Source organism: Bombina bombina, chromosome 10 (genome assembly GCF_027579735.1).
Source record: "Bombina bombina isolate aBomBom1 chromosome 10, aBomBom1.pri, whole genome shotgun sequence".
Taxonomy (NCBI): domain Eukaryota; kingdom Metazoa; phylum Chordata; class Amphibia; order Anura; family Bombinatoridae; genus Bombina; species Bombina bombina.
In genome coordinates this window covers 108,132,103-108,145,206 of record NC_069508.1, presented here as the reverse complement: position 1 = coordinate 108,145,206, position 13,104 = coordinate 108,132,103, and the positions used below count along the sequence as shown (strand labels likewise).

At 38.8% G+C, this 13,104-nt stretch overlaps 1 protein-coding gene across 1 annotated transcript in view; it reads left to right on the top strand.

Annotated features, from left to right (window-relative positions):
- Positions 1-12,091: 12,091 nt before the first annotated feature.
- LOC128640749 (MAP/microtubule affinity-regulating kinase 4-like) overlaps positions 12,092-13,104 on the top strand; it is a 1,125-nt gene continuing 112 nt past the window's right edge. The window contains exon 1 of the mRNA XM_053693179.1: positions 12,092-13,104. This exon is cut by the window's right edge and continues 112 nt beyond it. Coding sequence (XP_053549154.1) covers positions 12,092-13,104 — 1,013 coding nt within the window.

The window sequence follows — 13,104 nt, the reverse complement described above, 5'->3', positions numbered from 1 at the left end:
AGAAAAAGAAGGAAGCTTCAGAGATCTGTACCACAGACAGGGAAATATTTCTCCTTCATGCACAGCACATAACTCACAAGTTTGAGGTTGAAATAGATGAGCAAGTTTTAATTAAACCAAAACATACTATGTGCATTTTAAATACTACACCATCAGTGGCTTGTTTTTCTCTCTCCCTTTACTTTGCAACACCTTTACCTCCATTATTTATAGATAGATGATAGATAGAGAGATTGATACATACATATATATATATATATATATATATATATATATATATATATATATATGTGTGTGTGTGTGTGTGTGTGTGTGTGTGTGTGTGTTTATTGTCTGGGCATATTTCCCTTTATTGCCCTCTCTGGAAACAATCCTGCAGACTCCCATGGTGCAGGCATCATTTATGTTTGTTTACAAATGTCATTTACTGCACATGCACAATAAAAACCACCCAAGTTTGCATTGGTTATAAATATTACAATCACTGTGACTCACCTATCTTACCTTATCTCAACCAAAGCTTGTACAGCTGGACAAACTCCAAGACAGGGAACCCTCAATAGCCACCAGCAATGCAACATCAGCTGGTGGAATTTAGTTTTGCACAAAAGTTCCTCCCACGCCTACTCCCGCACAACCAATAAGGCAAGGGCAAGGGTTGTCAAGGTGATGAGAAGTTAGGAAGCAGCAGCCTTGCGACCACTGCTTTTTAAATTGCTATTGCAGATTAACATGTGTGAGTCTGCAGCACAAGGGTTACTAAGCTGAGAATGCAGCTTCATAAATGAGCTCTGAAGTATCTTTTTTGTTTTTATCAATATTCAATTGTTCATTATTAACTAGTATTTCCCTAGCATAAGTAGCTCATTGTATTCTGTTTTTATCATTTAATTAGTGTAATCCTATATAATTACTTGTTTGTAATGTAGTAAAGTCGTGCATTGTAGATGCTGGATTCTCACTGCATTCATACTAAATATATTCTGTTAATTATATAATTGTATCATTGTTGACTGACATATATCATTGCTTGTTTAATTAATCACTTAATAATTAGTATATTAATTAGTATTCTTGTATACAGACTCATTTTCTTATTGTACTTACCTCTGTGCCCTGACACAGCAAACTCCTAGGATGCTGTGAAAATCAAGAGCATTCATATTTCATGACAAAACAACTGTACACATACTTTAGTGAATTTGCTGCAGGAAAGGGTAAACATAGCTGTTTCTCCATTGTATATAAAGATCTTCACCACACCTCATAAGTACTCAGAAGAAAGTTCTTCAGCTAGACTCTTTCAATAACAGGTACCACTACCAGTGTTATATATATATATATATATTTATATATATCATATATATATATATAAATATGTATTTATGAATAAATAGAATATATTCTTCTATTTGACGATCATTGGAATGTGAAATATTCATATTTCATGACAGGTTAGCACAACATAGCATATTTGAAGGATCAGAAGAGGTCAAGGACAAAAATAGGACTGGAAGGACAAGAAAACTTTCAAAATCTTGTGAGAAGTTTCTCAGAGTTTCTTCTTTGAGAGACCAGAAGAAGTCCTGCAAGGACCTGGCTCAGCAGCTGGCAGCTTCATCGGGATACCAAGTTGACCATTCTACAGTCCGAAGAAGCTTGATCAGGAATGGTCTTTGTTGAAGGGTAGCAGCCAAGAAACCACTTTTTTGGAAGGGGAACAGGGTAAAAAGGCTAATATATGCTAAAGCTCGCAAAGATTGGAATGAAGATCAGTGGAAAAGAGTATTATAGAGTGAAAAATCCAAGTTTGAAATTTTTGGTTCCAATCATCGACATTATATGAGAAGAAGAGCTGGAGAGAGATGGAAGAATGAGTGCTTGCGGCCTTCAGTGAAATATGGTGGAGGGCCTGTCATAGTTTGGGGTTGCATTTATGCCAGTGGCATTGGTGATATTGTCAGAATTGATGGGCTTATGAATGCTGAACATTTTTAATTCATTATACCATTCCTTTGGGAAAGCGCCTGATTAGGAATGGTTTTATTTTTCAGCATGATAACAATCCCAAGAACACTGCTAATGCAGTGAAATCCTATTTGGAGAGAAAATCAGCTGATAAAACACTGACAGTCATGGAGGCCTATTTATCAAGCCGTCAACTGCAAATATGCTGGAATTCCGCAGTGTAATTGTGGAGAGCTTGATTCGATCTTGTTATCAAAGCCTACAGACCGGCAAATGTTGAAATCTGTGACGTAACATACAATCCACCGGTCTCAGTCCGACACAGATCGATGCTTATGACATTACAGTTCAAGCGTCTTTCCCAGCATGTATGGTGGCCTACCATGAAGTCTGACGCTCAGGATTATGTGAAAGCCTGTACGATTTGTACGGCCAACAAGACTCCCCAATCCTTACCTCCTGGCTTGCTCCAACCATTGTCCATTCCCAAACGACCCTGGACAGACATAACTATGGACTTCATTGTGGACCTTACTTCTTCCAATCACCATACAGTAATCTGGGTGGTGGTAGACCGCTTTTCCAGACTGGCTCACTTCATACCACTAACCAAACTACCTTCTGCTCAAGAGTTATTGTCTCTTTTTCTCTTGCATGTGGTACGACTTCATGGCATTCCTGTGAACATTGTTTCTGACAGAGGCCCACAGTTATCTCTGCCTTTTGGAGAGCCTTTTGCAAATCAATTGGAACCAAGGTCTCCTTGTCCTCTGGCTTCCATCCACAGACCAATGGACTAGTGGAGAGAACAAACCAGGATCTTAGCCTACCTTAGAGCCTTTGTCAACGCTAGCCATACCAACTGGTCTATAGGTCCTACCAATAAGGTAGGAATAGTAAAATTGAAATCAGTTGATGGTAGAATAATAGAAGGAGATAAGCAGATTGCAGACTGTCTCAATGATTACTTCTGTTCTGTTTTCACTAAAGATTGTGAAGATACAATGTCTACATTAAGGGATGCTACGCAAAATAGAAACAAGCTTAACAGTAATCTTTTTACAGAGGATGAGGTTTTGTTAGCGTTATCAAAAATAAATGTTACAAAGGCAGTGGGTCCTGATAATATTCATCCAAGGGTTTTAAAAGAACTTCGATCAGTGCTAACTGTCCCATTAACTGATCTGTTTAATCAGTCACTATTAACAGGAGCTGTCCCAGATGATTGGAGAATAGCAAATGTAATACCCCTTCATAAAAAGGGCAGTAGAGAAGAATCTGGCAACTACAGGCCAGTTAGTTTAACTTCAGTAGTAGGGAAATTAATGGAAAGCCTCTTAAAAGAAAGAATTATGACTTACATAAAGACAAACAATTTAGAGGACCAAAATCAGCATGGTTTTACTTCAGGGAGATCATGTCAGACTAATCTAATTGACTTCTTTGATTATGTAACAAAAGTATTAGACAAGGGAGGAGCAGTTGATGTAGCATATCTAGATTTCAGCAAAGCATTTGACACTGTCCCACACAATAAACTTATTCACAAACTATATCTCCTTGGTCTAGATTCAAAAATTGTGAACTGGGTGGAATGCTGGCTTAAGGACAGAAAACAAAGTGTCTTAGTAAATGGAGTTCATTCAGCAGAGGGGGCTGTTACTAGTGGTGTTCCTCAGGGGTCAGTTCTGGGGCCTGTTTTGTTTAACATATTTATCTGCGATATCAGCAAAGGGCTACAGGGGAAAGTATGTCTCTTTGCAGATGATACAAAAATTTGCAACAGAGTGGATGTTCCAGGGGGGGTAGACAAAATGAGAAGTGATATACAACAATTGGAGGATTGGACAAACGACTGGGATCTAAAGTTTAACACAGCAAAGTGTAAAATAATGCATTTAGGGAAGAAAAATCCAAATGTTAATTACAGACTCAATGACACTTTACTGACTGTTACAGACGAGGAACAGGACTTGGGAATTATTATTTCAGATGATTTAAAACTTAGTAAACAATGTAGTAATGCAGCGAGTAAGGCTAGCAGAATGCTTGGATGTATTGGTAGAGGTATTTGCAGCAGAAATAGTAAGGTTCTTATGCCACTTTATAGATCATTAGTTAGGCCTCATCTTGAGTATTGTGTGCAGTTCTGGAGACCATATCTTCAGAAGGATATTAACAAACTTGAATCTGTGCAAAGGAGGGCTACCAAAATGGTACATGGTCTAAAAAATAAAACTTACCAGGATAGGCTCAATGACCTAAATATGTATAGCTTAGAGGAGAGAAGGGAAAGAGGTGATATGATAGCAACTTTCAAGTACATTAAAGGGTTTAGTAAAACTGAGGCTGTGGTATTTTACATAAAATGGAAAATTCAAGAACAAGGGCTCATGAGCTCAAGCTAAAGGGTAGTAGATTCAGGAGTAATTTGAGGAAGCACTTCTTTACAGAAAGAGTGATTGATTTATGGAATAAACTTCCTCAAGAGGTAGTAGCAACAAACACTGTGGGGGACTTTAAAAATGCATGGGACAAGCATAGGGCTATCCTACGAACTAGATAAGTTTATACTGTTAGGTAAGGTCGGGCAGACTTGCTGGGCCTATGGCTCTTATCTGCCGTCAATATCTATGTTTCTATGGTCTGAGTTGCTAGCCCTAGCCGAGCTGGCAAGAAATACTCATTGGCACTCTTCTCTTTGATGTTCTCCATTTCAAGCCGCAGCTGGGTATCAACCTCATGTGTTTCCTCTTTCAACTCAGTCCACTGGGGTTCCTGCTGCAGACCGACATGTCACTGGACTCACCACTCATTGGCAAAGTATTCGCTCTCAGCTACAGTCTGCTGTCTCTAGATACAAGAAGTTTGCTGATTGTCACAGGGCTTCTGTACGTACCATTCCAGTAGGTGACCGTGTTTGGATATCTACCCGACACATGCGTCTACGTCAATCCTGTCACAAATTGGGGCCCAGATATATCGGTCCTTACAAGGTCCTGAAAAGACTGTCCCCTGTTGCCTACAAAGTAGCCTTGCCAAAAACCCTACGTATACATCCGGTCTTCCACATCTCCCTGCTTAAACCTTACATCAAGAATAGGTATACCCAGTTCAGAGACAGAACAGAAGTCTCTCTCCAACATCCTGCAAGTATTCTGACCATAGAATACCAAAGTATTCGACCATGAAAAGTGTGTAATACACCCAGGTGAAAACCCCAAAGTTTGAGAACACAGAGACCATAACAGGATGACACAGAGGGTTCTTGCGAGGAATAAGAAGCAGTCAAGCAAGAAACAGACTGCAAAAGCAACCCCCAGACAGAGGGCACGCTCCAGGCAACCTAAGTCACCGGACCTACACACAGTTCCCTAAAAAGGGGAACACAAAACCTTAATCGAGGCCAACCAAGGAGAGTATACCCTCAGAACCCGAAGGAAGAGTAAACCCTCTTCTAATCAATGGAGCAAGTTGAAAGGAAAATCTATACCCTAGCAGACTAAGCTAACAGGATAGACTCCACAAAGCTCACACATCCAGAGGAGACTGCGACCCGAATGCAATGCCTTAGACCGCTCAGCCATCCTGACCTACAGACCCACACCCAGCTGGACCAACCCAGGATCAGGGATCCAAGACAGGGGAACAAAAGAATCCCTAAATAGGTACAGGAACGAGCATAATGAATGCACAGCCATCCCCACAGAGTACAAGTACAACCCGACCATGAAACCAGACAACAAGGCCATAGAACTCTAAAACCCCGACCAAAGGAAGGAACCACCCCTAGCTAAAGTCCAATGCTCCAAGGAGCAAGGCTAGAAGTCATATGAAGATACTTCTCAGAGCCTCAGGACAACCAAGGGATACCTCAAGGTCAAAAAATCCTATTAGCAGGACTAGTCTCCTTAACACCTCCGCACAAGCTGAGGACACAAAAAGAAACAGGCCTACCCACAGGAACAGCCAAACGGAGCACTTTCACACAAAACTGGGAAAAATCTCAAACAAATGACAATCAGGAGATTACGTCATCCCCACATGCCTAATGAGGTGCACCATTCGAATTATCAGACTGAATTCCAGCGTATTTGCGGTTGACGGCTTGATAACTAGAGGCCTTGTTCTGCACTTAGCGTTCTAGCTACAACAAAAATGTATTAAAAGGGACAGTCTACTACAGAATTTGTGTTTGGAAAGATAGATAATCCCTTTATTACCCACTAATCAGTTTTGCAAAACCAACACAGTTATATTAATATACATTTTACCTCTGTGATTACCTTGTATCTAAGCCTCTGCAGATTCCCCCCTTATTTCAGTTCTTTTGACAAACTTGCATTTAAGCCAATCAGTGCTGGCTCATAAATAACTCCACGGGAGTGAACGCATTGATATTTATATGGCACAAATTAACTAGCGCTGGCTAGCTGTAAAAAACTGTCAAAATGCTCTGAGATAAGAAGCGGCCTTAAAGGGCTTAGAAATTAGCATATGAGCCTACCTAGGTTTTGCTTGCAACAAAGAATACCAAGAGGACAAAGTAAATTTGATGGTAAAAGTAAATTGGAAAGTTGTTTCAAATTGCATGCCCTATCTGAATCATGAAAGTTTAATTTTGACTAGACTGTCCCTTTAAGGGGAGAGTGATGATTGGAGAACAGTTCAACCCTTTAGCTCACAAAAATTGACTTTTGAAGTGGACGGTGGAGCGCAAGGTTTTGGAATTTCATATCTTTATTAAAAAGTGAGTTTACAGTGCATCTTCATTACAACTGATGAATTCAACTCCATCTAAATATTGCTAACATTCCGGATCTGTTTATATAAAGGGGAGAGTTTACCATCACTTTAACTGTTCTTAAATACAAAGGGAACATCCAAATATGTTTAAGTCATAAACATTTTAATAATATAAGTGAGCATACTGCTTAGGGAATCATGTCTATCATTAAAGGGACACTGAACCCAAATTGTTTCTTTAATGATTTAGATAGATCCTGCAATTTTAAGCAACTTTCTTATTTACTCCTATTATCAATTTTTCTTCGTTCTCTTGCTAGCTTTATTTGAAAAAGAAGGAATCTAAGCTAAGGAGCCAGCAAATTTTTGGTTCAGACCATGGACATCACTTGTTTATTGGTGTTGTCCAATCAGCAAGGACAACCCAGTTTGTTCACCAAAAATGGTCCGGCATCTAAACTTACATTCTTTCTTTTAAAATAAACATACCAAGAAAATGAAGAAAATTTGATAATAGGAGTAAATTAGAAAGTTGCCTAAAATTGCATGCTCTATCTGAATCACGAAGAAAAAATCTGGGTTCAGTGTCCCTTTAAGCGCCTGTAGGGGGCACAAAGTGCGTCAGTCACACTCCTCTCTGTTTGTCCATGTCTGCCTAGCATCCTTTTGGCATTTTTTGTATGATATGCTTTTTAATTGATGTTATGAATAAAAGTTGGTTCTTACCTTGCCTTTTAACCAACACCTCGAGTCTCTACTTTTGAATACCCCAGTAAGATTTTAATTTATTGGTGTAAAATTATTTTTTTCAAGATGTTTCCTGGATTTCATCATTATATAAAATTGAATCTAAAACTAATACTGAAAATATTTAGGAGTGTAATGATTTTATGATATGAGCATACTCATAGAGTTAGTTTAAGAGTATGGTTCTATAACACCATTAAAAAGTATGGAGGTTTCCCTTTCTAAGGGAGCTTTGAAAGACCAAATTAAGCTGTTAAATAAAGCAAAATATTACACCAAGATATAAGCAATATGGTCAACCTTGGTAGAAAATATATATTTAAAGTGGCCGCCAGGAGGGGGTGTCAATCCACCCGATCGTACTCGATTGCGGCAATGTCTGTCCGTCTGCTCAGAGCAGGCGGACAGGTTATGGAGCAGCGGTCTTTAGACCGCTGCTTCATAACTGGTGTTTCTGGCGAGCCTGCAGACTCGCCAGAAACACGGGCCCTCAAGCTCCATCGTGAGCTTGATAAATGGGCCCCCTAGTCTCAACATACATAATGTACCTGCCCAATGCCAAAGAAAATCCTGTATAAAAGATTTTAAAACTGTCCCCATCTACTGCATATGACATATTCTTCTGAAGTGCAAGTCTCCAAGACCTAGAAGACAAAAGCACTTACCTGCAGTCTAGCTGTCTGGCAGGAAGACAGCTCACAAGGCTTGTTAGGACACATACTCCTTACAGAGACCTGTAGAAAAAGAAGGAACAGAGTAACCAACTCTGGCTTTCTGTACCATGGTCAGCAATGTGTTAGGAAACAAAGCAAAGACCAACTCACAACTTCCTAACTGCTTAAAAGCTACCACTACTCTCCTGAAGAGATTGACGTGGACTCAGCTAAACCCAAATCCTTGCTTGCAGGAAAAAGTACCAGAAAAGGGAATGCATTTCTTCAGACACCAAACGTCACCTCCTCCATTGACAGAGGCAAAGACAATGACTGGGGATTATGGGTAGGGGAGTGACACTTAACAGCTTTGCTGTGGTGCTCTTTGCCTCCTCCTGCTGGCCAGGAGTGATATTCCCACTAGTAATTGAATGACGTAGTGGACTCTCCATATCTTAGGAAAGAAAAATATATTTAAAGTGTTCTTTTCAAGGAGCATTTATTACATTACATTTAGTTTTCCCTAAGGCAAGATCCTTCCAATGTTAAGTTCAACACTATTATTGTTGAGGTTCCATTTATATTTCAATAGTTTAATACTCTGTTTTCTCGAATATTCAAATGATTGTGAACTAGGATAAACACTTATAACAACTGCTATACTGATGGGAAAGAAAACCTCCTTTTTAAAGGATTTAGTGATTCAGATAGAGCATGCAATTTTAAGCAACTTTCTAATGTACTCCTATTATCAAATTTTCTTCATTCTCTTTATTTGAAAAGCAAGAATTTAAGTTTAGATGCCAGCCCATTTTTGGTGAACAACCTGGGTTGTTTTTGCTGATTGGTGGACAAATTCACCCACCAATAAACAAGTGCTGTCCATTGTAGTGAACCAAAAATTGTCTGGCTCCTTAGCTTAGATGACTTCTTTTCAAATAAAGATAGCAGGAGAACGAAGAAAAATTGATAATAGCAGTAAATTAGAAAGTTGCTTAAAATTGCATGCTCTATCTGAATCACAAATGAAAAAATTTGGGTTCAGTGTGCCTTTAAGTCAATTTGTGCAAGCAAAAAATACCAAAATTGAAATGGAATACTATGGGGAATGTAAGTAACAGAATACCCTTTTAGCAGCAAGAGGACATTTATTTTTATAATTTTTAAAAATAAAAGAGTAAGTAAATGGAAAAAACTTACACCTAGATTAGGAGTTTTGAGCGCTATAGGGAAAGTAAAGAACGCCACAAAAGTGGTGTTATTCAACCCCCTATAGAGCTGCCATTAGAAGTTTAAAAAACCCAGCAGGAGATTTTGAGCTCCATACCGCACCAAAATACAAGCAGTGTTTTGATGTGCTCGTGCACGCTTTCCCCATAGACATCAATGGGAGAGCCGGCTAAAAAAAGCCTAACACCTGCGGTCGCGAAACAAAAGATCCATAATGCAGCCCCATTGATGTCTATGGGGAAAAAAAAGTTATGTTTAAACCCAACATCCTGACATAAACCCTACATCCAAACACCACTAATCTGCCGCCCCCAACATCACCGACGCCTGCCTATAGTTATTATCTGCTAATCTGCTGCTTTTGATATCGCCGGCACATAAATAAAATTCAGTGGATCGTCAGGGGGTTAGTGTTAGGCTTTTTTAAGGGTTTTTTGGGTGGGTTTTTAGTTTAGTTTAGTTTAGGGTTTGAGCAATGTAAAAGAGCTAAATGCCCTTTTAAGGGCAAAGCCCATCCAAATGCCCCAATGCCAAGCCAAATGCCCTTTTCAGGGCAATGGGTAGCTTAGGTTTTTTTAGAATTAGGTTTTTTATTTTGACGGGTTGGTTGGGTGGTGGGTTTTACTATTGGGGGGGTCGTTGTGTTTTTTACAGGTAAAAAAGCTGATATCTTTGGGCAATGCCCCACAAAAGGCTCTTTTAAGGGCCAATGGTGGTTTATTGTAGGCTAGGGTTTTTTTTTGGGGTTGGCTTTTTTATTTTGATAGGGCTATTAGATTAGGTGTAATTCTATTTTATTTTGGATAATTTCATTTTTTATTTTTTGTAATTTAGTGTTTGTTATTTTTTGTAATTTAGTACAGGTGGCCCTCGGTTTACAACGGTTCAATTTGCACTGTTTCAGAATAACAACCTTTTTTTCCAGCCATGTGACTGCTATTGAAAAGCATTGAGAAGCAGTGCATTAATTAAAATAGCCAGTGGGTGGAGCTGTCCGCTTGTGTTGCAGCAAAGCCAAGCAAGCTGAAATTAATCAGTTTAACCAGACTTGAGCTATTGAGCAGTTTGTAAAGGAACAAGATCTTCCTGTCTATAAATCAGTCCAGATTGAAATGCATAGAAAGAACAGTTTGCAGAAAAATGCAAGTGAAGTCTGTGTTGTGTGATTTTTTTTTTATTAGGTTTATAATGCTGTTTAGCAAATGTTTTTGTTCTTTTAACATAGTTCAATTATATGTTCTGTGTTGTCTGGTTATTTTATTAGGTTTATAATGCTGTTTAGCATTTAAAGTCTTCATTTCAAAGCTTTAAAAATAATGTATTAGGTTTTACTTATGCCAATTTTGAGAGGGGCCTGGAACCTAACTCCCTCACTTCCCATTGACTTACATTATAAACTAAGTTTCAATTTACAATGGTTTGGATTTACAACCATTCCTTCTGGAACCTAACCCCGGCGTAAATTGAGGGCTATCTGCATTTCATTTTGTAATTAGATACTTTGTAATGTTAGGATTTTTTTAATGTGTAAAAAAATATTTAATTTTAGTTTAATAATTATATTAGTTTAATTGTTAGTTTAAACTTAGTTTAAACTTATTTTTGTTAATTTGACAGGTACATTTTAATTTAATTTAAGATAGGGAAATTGCAATTTTAATATAAAGTTAGGTTTAGGGGTGAATAGTTTAAATGAGTTTATTGCAATGTGCGGGGGCTTTTGGTTTAGGGGTTAATAGTTTCATTTAGTATATTTTGTTGTGGGGGGCTTTCGGTTCAGGGGTTAATAGGTTTAATATAGTTGCAGCGGTGTAGGGCTTAATAACTTTAGTATAGTGGGGGCGATGTGGACGGATGGCAGATAAGGGGTTAATAATATTTAAAAAGTGTTTGTAATGTAGGAGGGCGGTGGTTTAGGGGTTAATAAGTTAATTATAGTGGTGACAATGTCGGGAGCAGCAGATTTTGGGTTAATAAATGTCGGGAATAGGCGTTAATAATTTTTTTAAGTGGCGGTGATGTCGGGAGCAGCAGATTTGGGGTTAATACATTTATTATAGTGTTTGCGATGCAGGAGGGCCTCGGTTTAGGGGTTAAAAGGTAGTTTATGGGTGTTAGTGTACTTTTTAACAATTTAGTTATGAGTTTTATGTTACATCTTTGTAGTGTAAAACTCATAACTACTGACTTTAGATGGCGGTACAGATCTTGTCATTTTACGCTGTATTGCTCACTCTTTATCCTCACCGCAAAACTCGTAATACCGGCGCTATGGGAATTCCATGAAAAATCGTCATTTTTAGGAGTTCGGGATTGATGTTGCAGTACAGGCTAAAAAGCGTGAGGTACAGCTAAACCGACAAGACTCGTAATGGCGGCGGTGCTGTTTTAACACTGAAAATACCATATTTTCAGCGTTAAAAGAGGAACACACAAACTTGTAATCTAGGTGTGTGTCAAGACATTTAAGTTTCAGTGGTTCTAATATGAAGCTATATATATTTTGGTTTCCATTCTGAATAACATGGTGAGGAACATCTTATGTTGTCGGCAGGGCCTGTGTGGTCTCTTTATTTTATGATGTCACAAATCCACAATGTCCATTATTCCTCATACCTTTTGCCTACATATGCTCACTGAGTACTATGACATCACAAAACCTCCATATGTATCCATAAATTGCTCCTCACACCTGCCACCCATACTTCACTAGAGTTGCTACTGAGATACAGAGAATCATCACAGACATGAATAGCAGTGTTGAAAGACCCCGCAGATGTATAGGAGACTACCATCTCCTTAAAACACTTGGAAAAGGCGCCTTTGGTGAGGTGAGATTGGCTAAGCACGATAAGACTGGCAGAGAAGTTGCCATTAAGGTAATCAAGAAAAAGAGTATGGATCACGCTCATCTGCAAATACTTTTGCAAGAAGCTAAGATTATGAAACGGTTGAATGACCCTAATATAGTTCAACTGTACAAGGTGATTAACACCAGGACCACTCTTTACCTTGTATTGGAATATGCCAGCGGAGGAGATCTTTACCATCACTTAGTAAAACATGGGCGCATGGAAGAGAATAAAGCACGTGTCCTATTTTGTCAACTATTGGCAGCAGTTCATCACTGTCATCAAAAATCTGTTGTTCACCATGACATAAAGTCTTTGAACATTCTTCTAGACTGTGAAGGGAATATAAAGCTTTCTGATTTTGGACTAAGTGATACATTCACTTTAGGGAAAATTACAAATAAATTCCCAGGAACACTAACTCACCTGCCTCCAGAATATTATGAACGTAGGGAGTATGTAGGGCCAGAAGTGGACATTTGGGCCCTTGGTGTGGTGTTCTATGAAATGGTCACTTGTTCTCTGCCATTTTATAGCCAAAATCTGAGTACAATGAGAATGTTTGTACTTCAGGGAAACTATGATGTTCCAGCCTACCTATCTAACGAATGCAAGATCTTACTCAGCAAACTCCTTGTTAAAAACCCAGAGAGAAGGTGTTCGTTGGAGCCAATCCTGAATAATCAGTGGATTAGCATAGGACCTCAGTTGGATAGCAACTCTGCAGAGACCGACGAAAAACCCACATGCAGCAACAAAAGAGCTATGTCATCCCCATCTATGAGTGGTGAACTTGACGAATATTACAGCTGCTGTTCTCAGCATAATGATGATCATGATAGTGACAATAGCTTTGTAACAGCTAAATCAAGCCCTCCCATTCCTGATGCTGCAGTACCATCGGATGA